General features: G+C 39.8%; 1 protein-coding gene across 3 annotated transcripts in view; it reads left to right on the top strand.

Annotated features, from left to right (window-relative positions):
- dapk1 (death-associated protein kinase 1) overlaps positions 1–17,298 on the top strand; it is a 72,642-nt gene that overhangs the window by 41,111 nt on the left and 14,233 nt on the right. For 2 of the 3 annotated variants that reach the window (XM_008419394.3, XM_081610957.1), the window contains exons 8-18: positions 2,300–2,452; positions 4,441–4,486; positions 4,627–4,716; positions 5,577–5,669; positions 7,969–8,088; positions 9,877–9,975; positions 11,047–11,145; positions 12,606–12,704; positions 12,795–12,992; positions 13,240–13,437; positions 15,607–15,705. In XM_008419394.3, coding sequence (XP_008417616.2) covers positions 2,300–2,452; positions 4,441–4,486; positions 4,627–4,716; positions 5,577–5,669; positions 7,969–8,088; positions 9,877–9,975; positions 11,047–11,145; positions 12,606–12,704; positions 12,795–12,992; positions 13,240–13,437; positions 15,607–15,705 — 1,294 coding nt within the window. Of the gene's footprint in view, positions 1–2,299; positions 2,453–4,440; positions 4,487–4,626; positions 4,717–5,576; positions 5,670–7,968; positions 8,089–9,876; positions 9,976–11,046; positions 11,146–12,605; positions 12,705–12,794; positions 12,993–13,239; positions 13,438–13,946; positions 14,122–15,606; positions 15,706–17,298 lie in introns of those variants that run through there. The other variant, XM_008419395.3, reaches the window with a different exon arrangement.

Here is a 17,298-nt window from a genome sequence, read left to right as displayed (position 1 = left end):
GGCCTCCTCTTGATATCTGTTAGGAAAACTTTGTTCGTTTTTAACTTTAGAAGATTTCCAGACACTAATCCCAGAGGGAAAAAAATCTCAAATCAGACCCAGAATTCACTTTTGGAGTTGGGCGCCCGGGTTTCCGTTACCTTTGCCTCTCTGTGACTCTAAGCCAGCTAAAATTTTATCCATTTTATCAGAAATATTTGCTGATAAGTTTAGAAACAACCGACCCTGACCTGTAGAACCAGCAGCTTTCGTCGCTGCAGGGCCGGTTTTCGGCTGCAGAGGCCTGTCAGCACAGTTTAATTCAGCAGCAGAGGATAAGGTCCTGCCCCCAGCATCCAGCAGATCACCCGCTGTGGGCGCAACGTGACGCCATCTTCCTCACTTTATGGCTACACTACAATTCAGACTGACATATGCAAATAATGTACACACAAAAATATGTTGCTAAGTCGAAACACAAAGGCGAATGTGCCCACACATGGATTTTAAATACACTTCAGCTCTATAAAAGCAGCCCGTTACAGCTAAATGTTATATCCGATAGCTGCTCTTGAATATCGCTGTTGGAAGTGATTTCCTCGCATAACAACATACTAATAATTGCATGCTCATGTACTTGCTGCTTGCATGCATGATCTGCATTCATGCTGTCAGCCCACACAACTGTCACAGCTCTGAGAGCCAGAGCAGAAAATAGATTGCTCAGTGTCTGTTCTGATGGCAGAAACAGATTCACAGGATTTCAGAGGCTGAATAGGCTTCAGCTGAAGCTACCAGGAATAAATTCAGTTCTTTTAGGGAATCAGGTTTCCACTTTCTGTGGTGTTGAAACTGATTTATGTTTCTAAATATGACTAAAAAATATGAATTTGGACAAAACTTTGGCTAGAAATTCAGATTTCGAGTCCATTGTGAAGATCTTGAATGTAGGGCTGAAGCGATTAATCAGATTGATCTAATTAGTCTGATTAATTGATTAGTCAGTTAACTAATTTAGTAATCAATTAATCATTGAGTATATACAATCAAAAATTGTGTTTTCAAGAATTAAGCTAAAGTTGTACAAAAAGTATATAGGTTGTGCATTTAAAATAAAATTTAAACCAGAATTCAAGTGGCAGTTTTAGCTTCACTTTGTTCAAATTCTGTCCTAATTCACCTGATCAATATTGGTTAATCCAGAAAATAATCAACAGATCAGCCCTACGCTCTAGGGCGAGTCGAGCAGGAGGAGCTGAGATTTTCACATTTTGATGTTCGCAGTATTTTTTAGCGACCAATGATCAAACATACACTAAAAAAAATGCTGTCCTGGTTTTAGGCAATAAGGTGTTTTCTTTATTTAAAAAAGGAGCTGAACATTTGTATTTTATTTATTGCATCGCCAACATTGTAAAGTTGGAGCTCGATTTTCCGCCTCAGCGTATCGTCACGACATGGTGACAGCAAAATATGCAGGAAAATGTATTTTCTATAAAGGTGACATACTGCAGCTTTAAATGCAAAATGAATGTATTTTTGTACAGTTTTGTCTTAACTACTGTTTGTTTCCTCCATTTAATGATTACTAAATTAGTTGCCGATTATTTGAATAATTGATTCATTACACGATTAATCGTTTCAACTCTGATGTATAAAATAAACTTACGTGGTTAAATAATAAATATGCAGAATGTTTACATTTCTTTTATCCAGCTAATCGTCAGAATAATCAGTAGAACTTGAATGATGATTTTGTAACGTTCCCACTCAGGTTGACCTCCATGTTTCCTCCCAGCTTACATGTGAGGAACCCCTGAAGGCTTCTTCGGTTGCTCCTGACATGCTTCCCTCTCATGGCTGCGTGCACATCGCTCATTTGCTGCATCTGCTTCTGCTTTATGTGTGAATTCAGCAGATCGGGAGTGAAGGTGCATTAACATTCCTGCGCTCCACCCAAACTGGGAGCGCTCCAGCTGGCTCTCCTGCAGCGAAGCGCACACTAAATAGTTTGAGTCTCACAGCAAAGCGGGATTTATGAGTCACCATTAGCTGCTACTCAGCTCGCTAATACCGTTCCCCCATCAAAGGCCTTAATCTCAGCTTGACAGAGCAAATCTTATCAGCAGATGAACAGTGATTAGATGAATAAGTGTTTGGATGAAGTTCCTCTGATCCGCTGCTCTTTGATTATTAAATCCGCTCGGCTCTAGAAGGAAAAAGAAACGTGTTCCTGTTAAAGCAGATAAGGCTGCACGTTGTAAAGAGATGCGTTTCTGAGAGCATTTTGAGTCTGACTTGGTTTATTTCCTCCATGCAGGCTGAGTGGCGCTTCTCCCTTCCTGGGCGACAGCAAGCAGGAGACTCTGGCCAACGTTTCAGCCGTCGATTACACGTTTGATGAAGAGTTCTTCAGCAGCACCAGCGCTCTGGCCAAAGACTTCATAAAGAGGCTTCTTATCAAAGATCCAAAGTATGCACAGCCTTCCTCCCTCTTTATTTCCAGTACAAATATGCTAACATCATGGGGTAAACATGTACAAAAAGGCGTAAAATAATGTTGTTTTTGATAGCAGTGGCTTATTCTGTCTCTGAAAAACTTAGAAAATCTACATTTTTAGAAACGGTGTGCAAAAAAGCAGCCAGCTGAATGGGTAGAACAGCACTTTGCACCAATTTGATGGTTGAACAACGTGCAGAACTGGGTGGCGTCTCCATCTTCCTGGTTTTAGTCAGAACGCCAGCAGCAGCGTTCTGGATCAGCTGATTTATTTGCAGTAATCGGTGCGACTGAAGATGAACTCACGGATGAGTTCCTCCATCTCTCGCTGAGACGTTAGTCCTGTGACCCTGGAGATGATGGAAGGCCGACTTTGCGACCGTCTTTATGTGGTTCTGAAGGTTCAGGTCTGATTCTAGCTGACCTGACCTGACGGGACGCGGGCGGGTCATGAAATGACCCGTTCTAAATGTCAGTTAGCTGACATGATACCAAAACGAGTATGATGCTTTGGACCCGTTTCTCATCCAGAACCTCAACGGAGTCGGAACAACGAGTCTGGACCAAAAAACCCTGATCCCCATTGAGAATGAAACGTTTTCTCCAAGCCATCCTGCTTTTGCCTGGACTGGATCCGCAGTAACTGTGAATTTCTTCCTCGTGCTCAGCTTGTACACGTCGTGTTTCTGGCCAGATTTTCACAGATATTCTGAACGCAGCCTCCTCGTTTCTGGGCAAAATGTCCTCTGGCGCCGGTTCCTGAAATTGTTCCGACTGTGTTTGGGCCTCGTTAGAGTTGCTCCAGCAACGGCTCAATGGCTGTAGCTGCACCTAGAGACAGTAAATGCCATCAAAAACCCCCTTTTCTTTCCCTAAATCACTGCTTTTCTCCTTCGGCCTGATGAGGCGAGGGGAAGAATCAGGGCAGTAGGTGGGGAGGTGGTTTCATTTGTTAAGAAAGAAAATGAACATTTGGGAAAGACGGCAAGCTGTTTAACTGACTGGAGAAACAAACTAATGCGGCTCTTAGATTCACAAACTGGATTCAACTCGGTGTTTTGAATTGAATCAGGATCAGACGTTAATCATCTGGGCAAGAAGGAAGATTAGTAAAGATATTTAAGAGATAATATCAGGTTATTATTTCCCCAGTGACTCTGGACTAAAGCTTTTTCTGATGCTCCTCAAGGTTTTGTGGTGGAACACTGCAAAAACAGAAAGTATTACCAAGACTAGTTTCTAGTGCAGATATCTTAGTACAGCTGAAATGAGACTAAAATAAAATGTGTAGCTTTTAAACAAGATGCAGAGGCTTGTTTTTAAATAAATAATTTCTTAATATTGTCCTGGTTCCAAAGGCAGATTATTTCACTTGGTAAATAATTCAGTGAACATAATTTAAAAGGTTTTATTTTATTATCTTAAATACAAAATGTATATTTTTTGGTTGTATTAAAGCTCCAGTTGTGTTGTTCTTTTAGCAAAAGGCCTTTTTGTGAGTCGGTATCCTCCAGTTGACGATTAATCTATTACTAAATTAGTTGACGATCTTTCCAGTAATTGATTAATCGTGACTAATCCGATTAATCGTTTCAGCCCTAATGTGTTTTCATCGCACCATTTGTCACCTCCTCTGCCTTATTGGAGTGACATGTCCTCTTGTTTTTCCTGTTTTGAAGAGTGGTCAACATCCCACAGAGAAACTTGAAGTCTGGTTAAATAAACCGCACTGTAAACATTTAAAGGATGATTCGTTTATATATTTTCAAAGAACTGGATTCCAGTCGCTGGTTTGAATTGAAGACGGCCGGTCCTCAGCAGGTACCGGCTGGTCTCTGCTTGTTTTATTGTTTTTAATCAATCTGCAGGATAAATTCCTCTCTTGCGGAATACAAAACAGCAAAACCCTGTTAAAGATGTTGCTTTTCTGCTCATGTTGGCCGATTTATTTCTGTTTTCAGAAAGAGGATGACGATTCAGGACACCCTGCAGCATCCCTGGATCAAGGTTAGACTCTGCTCCTCCGTGGATAATCCCAGTTTAAAACATCCACTGCCTTGTCCGCCAGTGTTTTGCGTTTGACTTTACATGTGAAAGCTATTTTTTATTTATTTTTTTTGGTCCTTTGGTTTTGTTTGTGAAATCAGCCAAAAGACACTCAGCAAGCGTTGAGCAGGAAGGAGTCGGCCGTCAACATGGAGAAGTTTAAGAAGTTTGCAGCTCGGAGGAAATGGAAAGTAAGTGATTCTGTCACCGATTCACTTCCTGCTGCTGCTGCTGTGTAACTGGATGAAGCCGCTGTTTGCTCGCCGGCTTTGACTCCCATTAACTGACTCAACAAACCACCAGACTGTATAAAATGCATTGATTATCAGTCGCTAAATGCCATTCCTGTTGTTTTTGTCTGCTGCCTGAGTTCTTCGTCCACTGTTGGCATTTTGTTAACATGACTGTACGCCAATATTTACAAAAGTCCTTAAACTTGATAATCCAGTTTAATTAAATCTGCCTTATGGGGAATAAATAACCCGGCAAGTCTGATAAACTTCCTAATGCCTGCAGACTGTAGTTGTTAAAAATGCTTCCACGTTTTTGTAAAACTGTGATTTGATCATCTTCAAACTTTTATGAAACGGTTAAAACCTCATTATAGGAGCTACTGTAAAAACATCAAAGGGTTAACAGAGGAGCCATGTTGGGACGACTTCCAGAAGGCGGAGCTTCAGAAAGAGCAGGAGCTTCTTAAAGAGACAGAGACCCAGTTTCAAGACATTAACTTTCTTTTAAGTCCTAGCGTTTTTTACCAACTGAGGATTGTGCTATTAAACGTGCGGGTAAAACATAATGCTGCCCTTTTAAAATGTATTTTTTAAATTTTCTGACTAAGATCTTAGGCTGCACTGTCCTGCAACACTGGAGCATCTTCATTGAGTTTCCATGTCACGTGTGGGTCAGTGGGATGCTGACAGAAGTAGAGCAGAAAATCCCTCTACATGTCTGCTCGTCTGACCGCTGAGTCTCCGTAATGTGACTCGACATGAACTTACTAAACTTGTGCTCCTTTTTCTTCTTCTTCTTCTTCTTCTTCTTCCTGCAGCAATCCGTCCGACTCATCTCCTTATGTAACCGCCTGTCGCGCTCCTTCCTGTCCAGGAGCAACATCAGCGTGGCGCGCAGCGACGACACGCTGGTGAGTCCCGGCCTCAGCTCCACGAAAAACCCAAACCGGTTCAGGACGGGCTGGGCTGTTCAGCCACATTACATCCCAGATCCTTATCCGCTCTGCAGACTCCCTCTGTCTGCAGCGTTGACGTTTCTTTCTGTTATCCTCAGCGATCTGCCTGCTGGCTGAAGGGGAAACCCAGAGATTTATTTAATATATCTCTGGATGTGGATTTGATGAAGATCTTTCTTAGTTCAGTTTCTCTTTATTTTGGTAAATTATCAACATTACAAACGGAAAACAAAAAACTACTTTACAAACCCATAATTTACCAAAAAAGGAATATTCTGAAGCCAAGGCTCATGCTGACATGAGCTGTTCATGAACTCAGCAGCTACAGTAATAAAATAATCTTCTGTCTATATTATATATATATATATATATATATATGCACATACACATCCACTACATGTACATAACAGTGTAAATTTTGATGATTTTACGTTTCAAGGCTCTTTTAAAATTCACCAAGAAAGGAGATAATTTCAGGTGATTTTTAATTAATTCCAGTTTCTTGCTAATAACTGAAACGCATCTAAACTTTTCCTGCCTTTTCTGTTTAGTATGTTCAAATATTAACAAACCTCACAAATTGTTTATTCTTGGCTTAAATAATTTCCGGAGCCCAGAAGGAAAACTTGTTTCCCCAAGGCTTTGTACATTATTTCCATTATTTTTATATGTAAAATGTCTTTTAATTTTGAGATATTACTTTTAATAGAAAGTTTATTAGTTGGTTTACGATATCCCTCTTTATTGATGAGCGTAATGGATTTTTTTTGTAATTTAACTGATGTATCAAATGTTGTTTTACTTGCATTTCCTCAGATTCCTGAGCAATAAGAGAAATAGTTCATAACCAATATGCAATCCTTTTATATTTATTATTTTATTTTAAACAATATTCCAATAGATTTTTGCACATTTTTGTTTAGATTAATTCCTAAAAGTGTCTCCAATTCTGTCCATTTCAACTCCATTCATGTGCAACTTTACATTTTTTATAGATCCGGTTTCCAGAAAATACCATAAATTTAGTTTTTTTCTTTATTTAACGATGACTTATTAAAATCAAACCACGTTTTCATCTTGGCTGGCTCTTTTTCTACCGATTGCATGATCTTTCTCAGAAATCTAAACCTGGTTTATTTAATTTTTCCCAGTTTTTTAGAACCAGCAGGAAAGTGGATGAGTCGATTGGCGACACACTAACCCTTTCATGCTGCAGCTGCTTGAGGTTTAATCATTAACGGTGGAGCGAGGCCACATCACTGAAACTTGCTTGTGTCTCAGGTGGATTTTGGTTGTTGTGGCTGCAGCGCCTCCTGTAGTTTACAGTCTGAACTGCAGCCGCAGTGAAAGCTCTGCTCTGGATCGTTGGCTTTATTTCCTGAAATTTCAGCAGCAAGGCATTTCAAAGTGCTTTACATAATTAAAATAAAAACAGCATGTGACTTTGAATAAACAGAGATTTAACAAAAAAAAGATAAAAACATTAAAACTGAAGGGGTTTAGAGGCGTCGTGTCAGCTGGTGCAGTAAAGTTTGGTTGTGATTCATTGTTTTTTATTCAAAGCAGAAATCCTAAACTTTCTTTGTTAAACATTAAAATACCGTAAATCTGCTACGATTCTTGTGAATCTCTCTCCCAAAACTCTTAAGTTTAACTTTGGTTCCGGTTCTCTTGTCCTGCAGTTTTCCTTCTTTTTGGTGCATTTTTGTCTAGCCCACTTTTTCCTTCCACTGAACTTTCTTGGGTATCCGTCTAACCTACTGCTGCCTCTGAATACCTTAGTTTGCAGCCCCCACACTGTGGGATAATTTTCTAATTTCTCTTGAAAATATAGCGAAGAATTCCAAATTACAATAAATTAATAACATTATTTAAATAGTTACATTTTTTAAAACAGGATATAATAGAGAAATTATTCATTTAATAAAGAATTAATTAAATAAGCCTAAATTAAATTAGATTAGTAGATTCCATTAAAAAAAAAACAGATGAATTAATTTCAACTGTTAAAATCATCCATCAATCTCAGTGGGCGGGACTAAAGGGGACCCTCACGTCTGATTGGCTGCCTCTGTAGAATCCCTGACGTCTGATTGGCTGAAGTTACTTTTTGCATGCTATTTCTAATCTTCTCTCCCAACTTTGTAAAAACCGCTGCTCTGTCAAACTGCAGATAAAAAGAAACGCAGAAACGCGCTGAATAAAATTCACAGAGTGACAGAAGCGTCTTTTTTTTATTTTTCCTTCTGAACAGGATGAGGAAGACTCCTTTGTGATGAAGGCCATCGTCCACGCCATTAACGACGACAACGTTCCCGGGCTGCAGCATCTGCTCGGCTCTTTGAACAGCTACGACGTCAACCAGCCCAACAAGGTGATTCTCCTCTAGCTCTAATTCTGTCCTGCGACATTTTCAGACGCAGAATTTCTGAAAATATTCGCAGGTTGAATAAAGTCCAACGTGTGTCAGAGGTTGATAACCCTCCACACCACCAGGGGGCCTCAAGAGCACCAAGATAGCATGATAAATATATATATATATTGTTTTAAAATGACACTGAATAATACAAACTAAATGCTGTTAAACGTAGAAGAATTATTTTTATATTTCTTACAGTTGGTGCACAAGTAATTAATCTCTTCCTGTTGCTGGCTGCTGCAGCAGGAAATGTAAGATTGTTCAGAAATGCCTCACATAAATATGTTGCAAGTTTATTATTTTATAAATGTTCAGTGAAAAGTTGAGGACTTTACAGACGGATGTGCAGAAACTCTGACGCAGAATTTGTAAGTCGTTGAGCTAATCAAAAGTTTACTTAGCTGTAATCTGCAGGTCGTAAAAGGAAATGTGTGAGCTGGACGGGAATGTGTCTGAAGGAGGTCAGAGGGTTAAATGGGCCAATCAGGTGTAAGATTTGGTTATTGATCAAAGGGAAATGCCAACGTTGCTCTCGGGTAGGATTTTATTAGGGTCAATAATCCAACCGCCCTGCTGAGCTGCAGACGTCACTTCAGCGTCGAAAGAGTTCAAACGCAGCCCAGGTTCATGTTCCCCGCAGCTTATTCATGTGGAGATGTTTATTATTAGCATTTTATTATTACATGAAGCAGAACTACAGTTCACTTTTCTACAACAGCTTATTAGGGGCATTGTAGATGAGAAAAAAAAATATTTCTGCCAAAATAATATCAGAAATGTTCTCAAAAAAAACAAGATTCTGAGTTTCAAAAGTAAAAAAATTCGACTTTTGAAACCCAGAAAGTTCCTTTTTTATTATTTTCATAAGATTTTCCTCAAAATTTAAGATTTTTCAAGCGGATTTTTTACTTTTCAAACTCAGAATGTTCCTTTTTATTTTTTAGATTAATCTCAAATTAATTTCTTAGTTTTTGATGTTTTGCAGATTTACAAGATATTGTAGGAATGTTCTTCCTTCCTTCCTTCCTTCCTTCCTTCCTTCCTTCCTTCCTTCCTTCCTTCCTTCCTTCCTTCCTTCCTTCCTTCCTTCCTTCCTTCCTTCCTTCCTTCCTTCCTTCCTTCCTTCCTTCCTTCCTTTCTCTATTCCTCCGCTTTTTTCCTTTTTTCAGTCCTTCCCTCCTTCATTGTTTCCTTCCTTCCTTCTTTCAGTCCTTCCCTCCTTCATTGTTTCCTTCCTTCCTTCCTTCTTTTTTTCCTTCCTTCTTTCCTTCCTTCCTTCCTTCCTTCTCTCTCTATTCTTCCTTCCTTCCTTCTCTCTTCTTCCTTCCTTTCTCTATTCCTCCCCTTTTTTCCTTCTTTCAGTCCTTCCCTCCTTCTTTCCTTCCTTCCTTCTCTCTCTATTCTTCCTTCCTTCCTTCTCTCTTCTTCCTTCCTTTCTCTATTCCTCTGCTTTTTTCCTTTCAGTCCTTCCCTCCTTCTTTCAGTCCTTCCCTCCTTCTCTCTCTATTCTTCCTTCTTTCCTTCCTTCCTTCCTTCCTTCCTTCCTTCCCTTCTTTCAGTCCTTCCGTCCTTCATTGTTTTCCTCCTTTCCTTCCTTTCTTTTCCCTTTAGCCATAAAAGGGGTTTTAAAGGTGAAAGAAATCTTTCAGTCAGAAGTTTCTCTTTTTCATAACTGCTTCCTCTTTATAAGCTCATTATTTCCAGATAAACTAAAAGCGTGATTTTGTTTTTTTTTTATCGCAGCATGGGACTCCTCCGCTGCTGATTGCAGCCGGCTGCGGCAACATTCAGATCATCGAGGTGTTGATGAGAAAAGGTGCAGAAATCCAGGCTAACGACAAGGTGAGACCTGATTGTTGTCGCCAGCGTGATTCTGATCCAGCTGAGGAGTTTATTAGACTCAATTAGATTCATTACGGCTGCGGCGAGGAGAGACTCTTAGCTGCAAATGCTTTAAATTAAACTTGTTGATGTTTGTAAGATTTATTTACAAAATTAATTGTTGCATATTTGTGTGATATGTCCAATTAAGGCTGCAACTAACAATCATTTATCTATTCTATTGATTATTTTGAGGATTAACTGATGAATATATGGAGAATTTCTTAAATGCGAAATGTATATATATTTCGTACAGTTTTGGCTTAGTTACTTCTGACTGTTTTTCAGCATTTTAACTTTTTGAGTCTGTTTTCTCCTGTTTAAAATAAATCACTACTAAATGAATTAATTACTCATGAATAATCAGATTAATCGTTTCAACACAATATAGAATAAACATTTGAGATTTTTATTTTTTACTCTAATATTCATTAGATATTTTGAGGTGTGGAGTTCTGAACTTTCTTATCCGTAAGAAAGTTGACGTGTTTTTTTTGGTGTCTGGAAAAGGAGCCGTTTCAAAAACCTCCAGAATGTAACGTCACAAATCAGCAGGCGCTGCCCCTCATCTAGTGACCCAACCCGTTACCTAGCAACCCCAGCCAAGCCCAGCCCGTTACCTAGCAACCAAAGCTAAGTTCCAGCAGTTCATTTGGATTTAAAGAGACAGGAACCCCTAATCTGAAAGGAGCTCAAATTAGGCAGATTTTGTACAAAGAAACGTAGCGAACACGTTTTGTGTCACCAATAAATTGATTGTAACCTGTTGGAGGAAACGCAACACGTTTTACTTCCAGGAACGGCGTCTTCATCTCGTTTAGCGAGGATCGTTTCTGAGCCGTCACGTTAATGGATATGCAAATTAAACACACAATGACACGACATTTGCTGCCAGCTCCCTTGTTAACCGTTGCCATGGCAGCAGCTGGACTAGTCCCTGAAATAGTCCCGGGTGAAAACACGAGGTGTGTTTTTTTTTTTTTTTTTTTTTTAAACATTTGTGGGATAAAACGTGTGATGTTGTCCCGTCAGAGCGGAGCCAACGCCGTGTATTACGCAGCCCGACACGGACACGTCGACACCCTGAGGTTCCTCCACGAGAAGAAATGCCCTCTGGACGTCCAGGATAAGGCGAGTCACACACACACACACACACGGCCTCGCTACTACTGCTCAGCTGCTCTCCGCCTCCCACCCGGCCGACCGCTTTGAAACCAGCTCAAACACACTCACGCCGAGGGAAAAGCGGCTACTCTGGCATTTTATCGGCTTATTTGTTGTTGCCATGGAGACGGAGAAAGATGGACCGTGTGTGTGTGTGTGTGTTTGTTTTGGATGCTGCTGGTGTGGGTTTGATTGTACAGAGCTCAGTCTGACTCACTGAATCCCAGAAGCAGTTTCATCTCAGTGCTTTCAAGGTTTGGAAAGTGCTTGATTTCTGTATGAAGTCCTTGAAAGTTTGGGAAAACATTATTTACAGATAATTTCAAAAACACAAACATTTTTTTCTCACTGTCTGAAGTTAAATCACACTAAACTCTTATTTTAGGTCAGTTAGATTCACCAAAATGATTTCCATTTGCTAAATGCCAGAAAGCTTAAAATAAGACTTTCTTAATTTTGGGAATCACCTCATTGAAGCCAATTTTTGTTGTTGTATAGATTTAATCAAATAATTGGAATTAACTGTGAAAATCTTAAGACAAGGATTCATCTCTAATGTCTAGGAATCTTTTCATTTCTGAAATCGGTGGAAAACGTTCAAAGTCAACTTTTAAAGTCGTCAGAAAGTCTGGGAAACTATTGATCAAGTCCACTTTAAAGATGACATGAAAGTCTGACTGCTAAATATAAAGAAACGAGAGATGACTCCAGACTTTTGCAAAGTATTTTGCATCCATTAGTTTCTACTCTAAGTGGCCTCGTCTCCCACAAACGAGCAAACTCATCATCCAGGGTGTATCTTCAAGCAGATACACCCTGTGTATCTTCCTCTGTTACCGGCAGAGGAGGCTTTTAAAAGCATTTCTTTAAAAAAAAAACTCCTTTATTTGACGGGTAAAATTCAGCAAACATTTTTACTTTAAGTAAATAAAAATGGGTCCATATGAGATTCTGTGGATATAATGAGTATCTAGTTATTCCCACGAGGATTTAACAATATATAGGATGAAAAAAATACTTAAGTCAGAAAAGTTATTAAAAATGCTGCAACAAAATATAGTGTCCTTTTTTAAGAATGTTACAAAAGCAAACCATCAGATCCAAAATCAGGAAGTGGACTACAACGCAGGGCATTCTGGGTAAATATAACCAAAGCAGACATGCTAGCCTAACGCTAGCAGGAGAAATGGTTCATGGTCTTTAACAACGAATAAAGGGGAATCTTACAACCGCTAAAGTCTGACCTCGCTCTCATTCTTGTTGCTTTGTCGTGCGTTCTGTATTGTACGCTATCGTCTCTTGCTAGCTGCTGTATGTAGCACCTTGGATCCATGTTGGATTTTCAGCAGTAAACAAGTTCCAGAGGGGAACAGGTTTCATCTTCAAGGTTGTAAATCATGTGAATATTTGCTGTTTTTCTCCTGCAGTCTGGAGAAACGGCTCTTCATGTGGCAGCTCGCTACGGCAACGTGGATGTGGTGAGCTACCTGTGCAGCATCCGGGCCAATCCAGACCTGACGGACCGGGTGAGGGTCGGCCTCCGGGTCAAACACGATGAACGGAAAGGTCATGAGGGAACCGGAGCTTCATGCTGTTTATTTATTTATGGTCTGCAGGAGCAGGAGACGCCGCTGCACTGCGCCGCGTGGCACGGCTACTCCGCTGTAGCCAGAGCGCTCTGCCAGGCCGGCTGCCATGTTGACGCCAAGAACCGTGAGGGGGAGAGTCCGCTGCTGACGGCGTCCGCCCGCGGCTTCGTGGACATCGTGGAGTGCTTGGTGGAGCACAAGGCGGACCTGGAGGCCACAGACAAGGTGACACACTTCCTGCTTCCTGTTTCCAGTAGGAATCAATGCACTGGTGATGTCATCACACCAGGGCGTCCATCTTGTCTGACAAGCATGTTTTACAGCTTCTACTTATTTGGACTTTTAATTCAGTTCAGCTCTGTTACAATGTTGCAGGTTAAGATTTATTAGTTTTTGTTTCTTTATATTTATCTATATTTTTGTTATATAAATTTCTGACCCGGTTCTGTTTCTGACCCGGTTCTGTCGGCAGGACGGCCACACGGCGCTCCACTTGGCGGTTCGCCGCTGCCAGGTCGACGTCGTCCGCTGCCTCCTCCGGCACCGCTGCAACCTGGACCAGCAGGATCGCCATGGCAACACGCCGCTCCACATCGCCTGCAAGGACGGAAATCTGGCGGTCGTCACGGCGATGTGCAGCGCCAAGGCGAGCCTGGACTTGCCCAACAAGGTGAGCTCTGATCATCAGGAATGCTTCTACTGCTGGAATGATGCATGCTGGGAAGTTTTAAAGGGACAGCGAGGAAAAACGCAGAACAGGAAATATCAATCTGTTTCCAGATGTTACTGTTCATCAGTTCGTTCTGTCCATTTGTCATCCATCCGTTTTTCCTGGAGTCACTGATGTTCAAACTGGCCAATCAAACTGTTCAGAGATCATGTCTGTTCGCTTTTTAAAACTTCCCACTTTCACCATCTGTAGTAGAGCTGAAATGATTAATTGGATTAATCGCGATTAATCAATCATTAATATAATCACTAACTAATTTAGTTAATCATTAACTGGAGTAGACTCAAAAAACGGTGATTTGTTGAAAGAACAATATATTAGGAGCAATAATTAAACCAAAATTTTACAGAAACATATATTAATTAAAATAACATGAAAACTTTTCTTATAAATATGTTTTACGGTGGCAGATTTAGGCCATAAAATGTTAATCTTCTTTTAACCCTTAGGAGTCGATGCCCCCCCGGGCAAGCACGTGACGCATTTATAAGGCTTCGTAACACCGACAGCATGCCGAGTGTTCACTTCAACTCTGTTGGACAGCACGGACTTCAAACTTTATAAAAGTGGTGTTTTTATATTGGTTTTGTGGTTATTTACTTCTAAATAAAGCCAGAAATATGATCGATCATTTCCGCCTTATTTTGTACCGCATTTCGAAACGACCAATGAAAAGTGTTGACGGTCTGTTGCTAGGTAGAACGGAGACACGTGGTACGAGACGCTGTGGAGAGTTTTGGAAGAGACTGGAGCGCAGTGACGCTTTGGATTTTACTAGGAGTGTTTCGGATGAGTTTTTTAGCCTGCAGGTGTGTTGGTTGGAGTTCGTGTGTTTGCCGTGTTTGTAGTAGTTTGGTTAGCCGTCGCTAGATGGCTGCAGAGCGAGTTCTGACGCACCGAGAAGAGGAAGACTGCGCGCCGCGGCGGCCATTTAGACCCCAGACACCTAAGGGTTAAGTATGATTTCTTATTTTTCGCACCGTGAACATCTTAATATACTGAGAAATTTGTGTAATTATATGAAACTTATTATAGTAATAAACACAAACCTTCAAATGACAAAACGAAAAGCAAAAATAAACATGGAAAACTAATATTCCCATATTTTCTTTGTTTAAAAAATAAATTTACTTGTTTTAATGTATTTCTAAAATATAAAAAGGCTGCAGAATGTGCTAACTTTTTAAATCAATAACTAAAATAATCACCTTAATAATTGGATGCATCTTCGTCATGCCCATTACATTTTGTTTTCACCTTTGTGTCGTTAAAACTTTATTTTTCCTCCATCCTGTTGGAATGAAAAACAGTTTTTCTCTGCGATTTAAATCCGATTCGACTCGGCCTTCCCACACACGTACGTTGCTGATTTCACCTCCCACTTTGACTCTCTCCATTTTACCGTATTTTGCTTTCAGTCGGGAACGTTTCTGACAGGCTGCCGATGCATATCTGCTAGACATGGAGGGATTTGTGCTTTACGTTCCCTTATTTCAGGCTTATCTAAAGCAGCGTCTCACGCTCTGCGTTCATCTTCTGCTGGGAACAACGTGAGCAGGAGGGACTGGAAATGATCCCGTCCTCTGCTCACAGTCAGAAAAGTGGAAGCTAGTTGGAGATAAAATCAGGGTTCATTTTGGGTTGGCGGTTCATTTTTCTATAAATGGCAGATACACTGCAAAACCACAAAATCTTACCAACAATTTTTTTTGTCTTAATTTCCAGTGCAAATGTCTTATTACACTTTAAAAAAAAGGCATTCATGTTTATGAATCTATTTATTAGCCTTTCGATCTGATATGAAATGAAGCCGTTTATGTCAGCAGATTATGGAGCTTATTCTAGTCGACAAAAGTTTGGAGAAAATGCCAGAGTCAGTGGGTTGTTCAAAAATAACTCAATATATTTTTGAAAATTGTGTCTTCTGTTGAGTATTACTTAAGAAATCAACGTGCACATAATCAAAATACTTCCAACTTTTTAAAATTCTGCACCTATGAAAAACTAAAACTGCTACTATGACTAATAATAACAAAGTTAACTGATGGTTACTAATAAAAACTAGCAAACATGCTCTAAAAACTCACTGAGTTTTATTTTGACATCCAGCATGGACGGACTCCTCTCCACCTGGCTGCTGGAAACGGGAGCCTGGAGGTCGTCCGCCATCTTTGTCTGGCCGGAGCAAACATCGACGCCGTCACAAACGTAAGTCAGCAAATAACTGCAGTTGTTTATGTAGTGAATTATAACAGTTTAATTGTTTGAAGGAAGATTTGTAGTTTTCACATTTTTCTCAATATTTTGCATTTATTGACCAAAGCTCAGAAATTTCCAAGTTTTTCTAGAAAATTTCTGAGATTAATCTCAAAATGTTGGAGTTTTTCCTCGCAAATCTTTAATTTTTGGAGCTCAAAAATTTTCTACTTTTTCTAGGAAATGTTTGAAGTTGATCTCAAAGTTTGTTTTTTTTTTGTTTGTTTTTGTTTTATTTTCAGCCTTTGAGTCACAGAAATGTCTGTTTCTCTAGAAAATTTCTGAGATTAATCTACATTTTTTTTAGATTTTTCTCATAAATTTCTGAGTTTTTTGTAGAAAATGTCTTGAGATTTTTTTCTATAAAATTTCTGAGATTAATCAAAAAAATTTTTTAGATTTTTCTCATAAATTTCTGAGTTTTTTGTAGAAAATGTTTGAGATTTTTCTCTATAAAATTTCTGAGACTAATCTAAGAAAAGACGGTCTCCACTCGAAGCTCTTCCTCATACAGTTTTCTCTCTCTATCTTTAAAATTGTATGGCAGCTGATGTGAAATGCATGTTTAATCCAGGATGTTTAATTCATCGTCCATTCGGCTGTTTTGTGTCGTGATGCTGCAGAGGAGCGAAGAGCTGAAGGATTTTCTCCTTCAAACCAATAGATGTCTTAAATTCAGACACTTTTTATGACTGAATCTGTGTCAGGCTGCTTGGATAATTGTTCATCGTCCTTTTAAACTCTCCATAGCAACAGTTATGTAACAACATGTGGAACTGATTCTCCCTCCGGTTTGTATGATTAACGAGCCGAATGTTCGGCGCTGGTTGCCAAGCATCAGTCGTAGTAATTGTGACACCTTCCATCTGTAGCCGTCTGAGGAAATCTCTGACACGTTAAAGCGGTCAATGTTTGGTTTCACTTCGTTTTAACTTGCAGCTCAGTAGTGCTGCTCTCCATTTACACATGAAAAATAAAGGGATTTTGTTGATGCAGTTCCTCGTCTGGAGCAGCAAACACAGCCGGGCGGCGCCGGATGACTTGGCTCCTAAGACTTGAAGTGAGGTTTAGTTGTAAAACAATGAAAAACATGTAAAGGAGAAAGAATGAGAGTTCTCCTATGTAAATACGTGGAAACTGAAAGACAATATTGGGTTTCCAAGAACAAGACTAGATGACACTGTGTTGATATTATTGAATCTTGTCTTTGTTTTGGTTTTGTTTTTCAGAATCAAATGTCATTCTGACATAATCCTGATGCCAAAATCCATTAAAGTTCAGTTTTTTTTAGTACTTGGCCAACACTAAGACTAAATATAGAAACTCTGAAATGCATAAGTTCCTGGTGCATTTTCTAGCATTTTAGGTTTTGAATAATTATCACCAAATGTGGTCCAGATTCCAGATTCAGCCCCTGTAGGGCTGGATATAGAAAAATAATGGCCCTGGACTGCAGCTAGTTTTGGTCTCCCATAGCAAAAAAAAATCTTTTATGCCTGCAGATTGCACATTAATAGCTAGGTTTCCATATTTGCAGCTAGGAAT

This window comes from Poecilia reticulata, chromosome 9, assembly GCF_904066995.2.
Source record: "Poecilia reticulata chromosome 9, P_reticulata-male-v2, whole genome shotgun sequence".
NCBI classification, from domain to species: Eukaryota; Metazoa; Chordata; class Actinopteri; order Cyprinodontiformes; family Poeciliidae; genus Poecilia; species Poecilia reticulata.
Note: the sequence above shows the minus strand (reverse complement) of the source record. Positions and strands in the feature narration are given on the sequence as shown.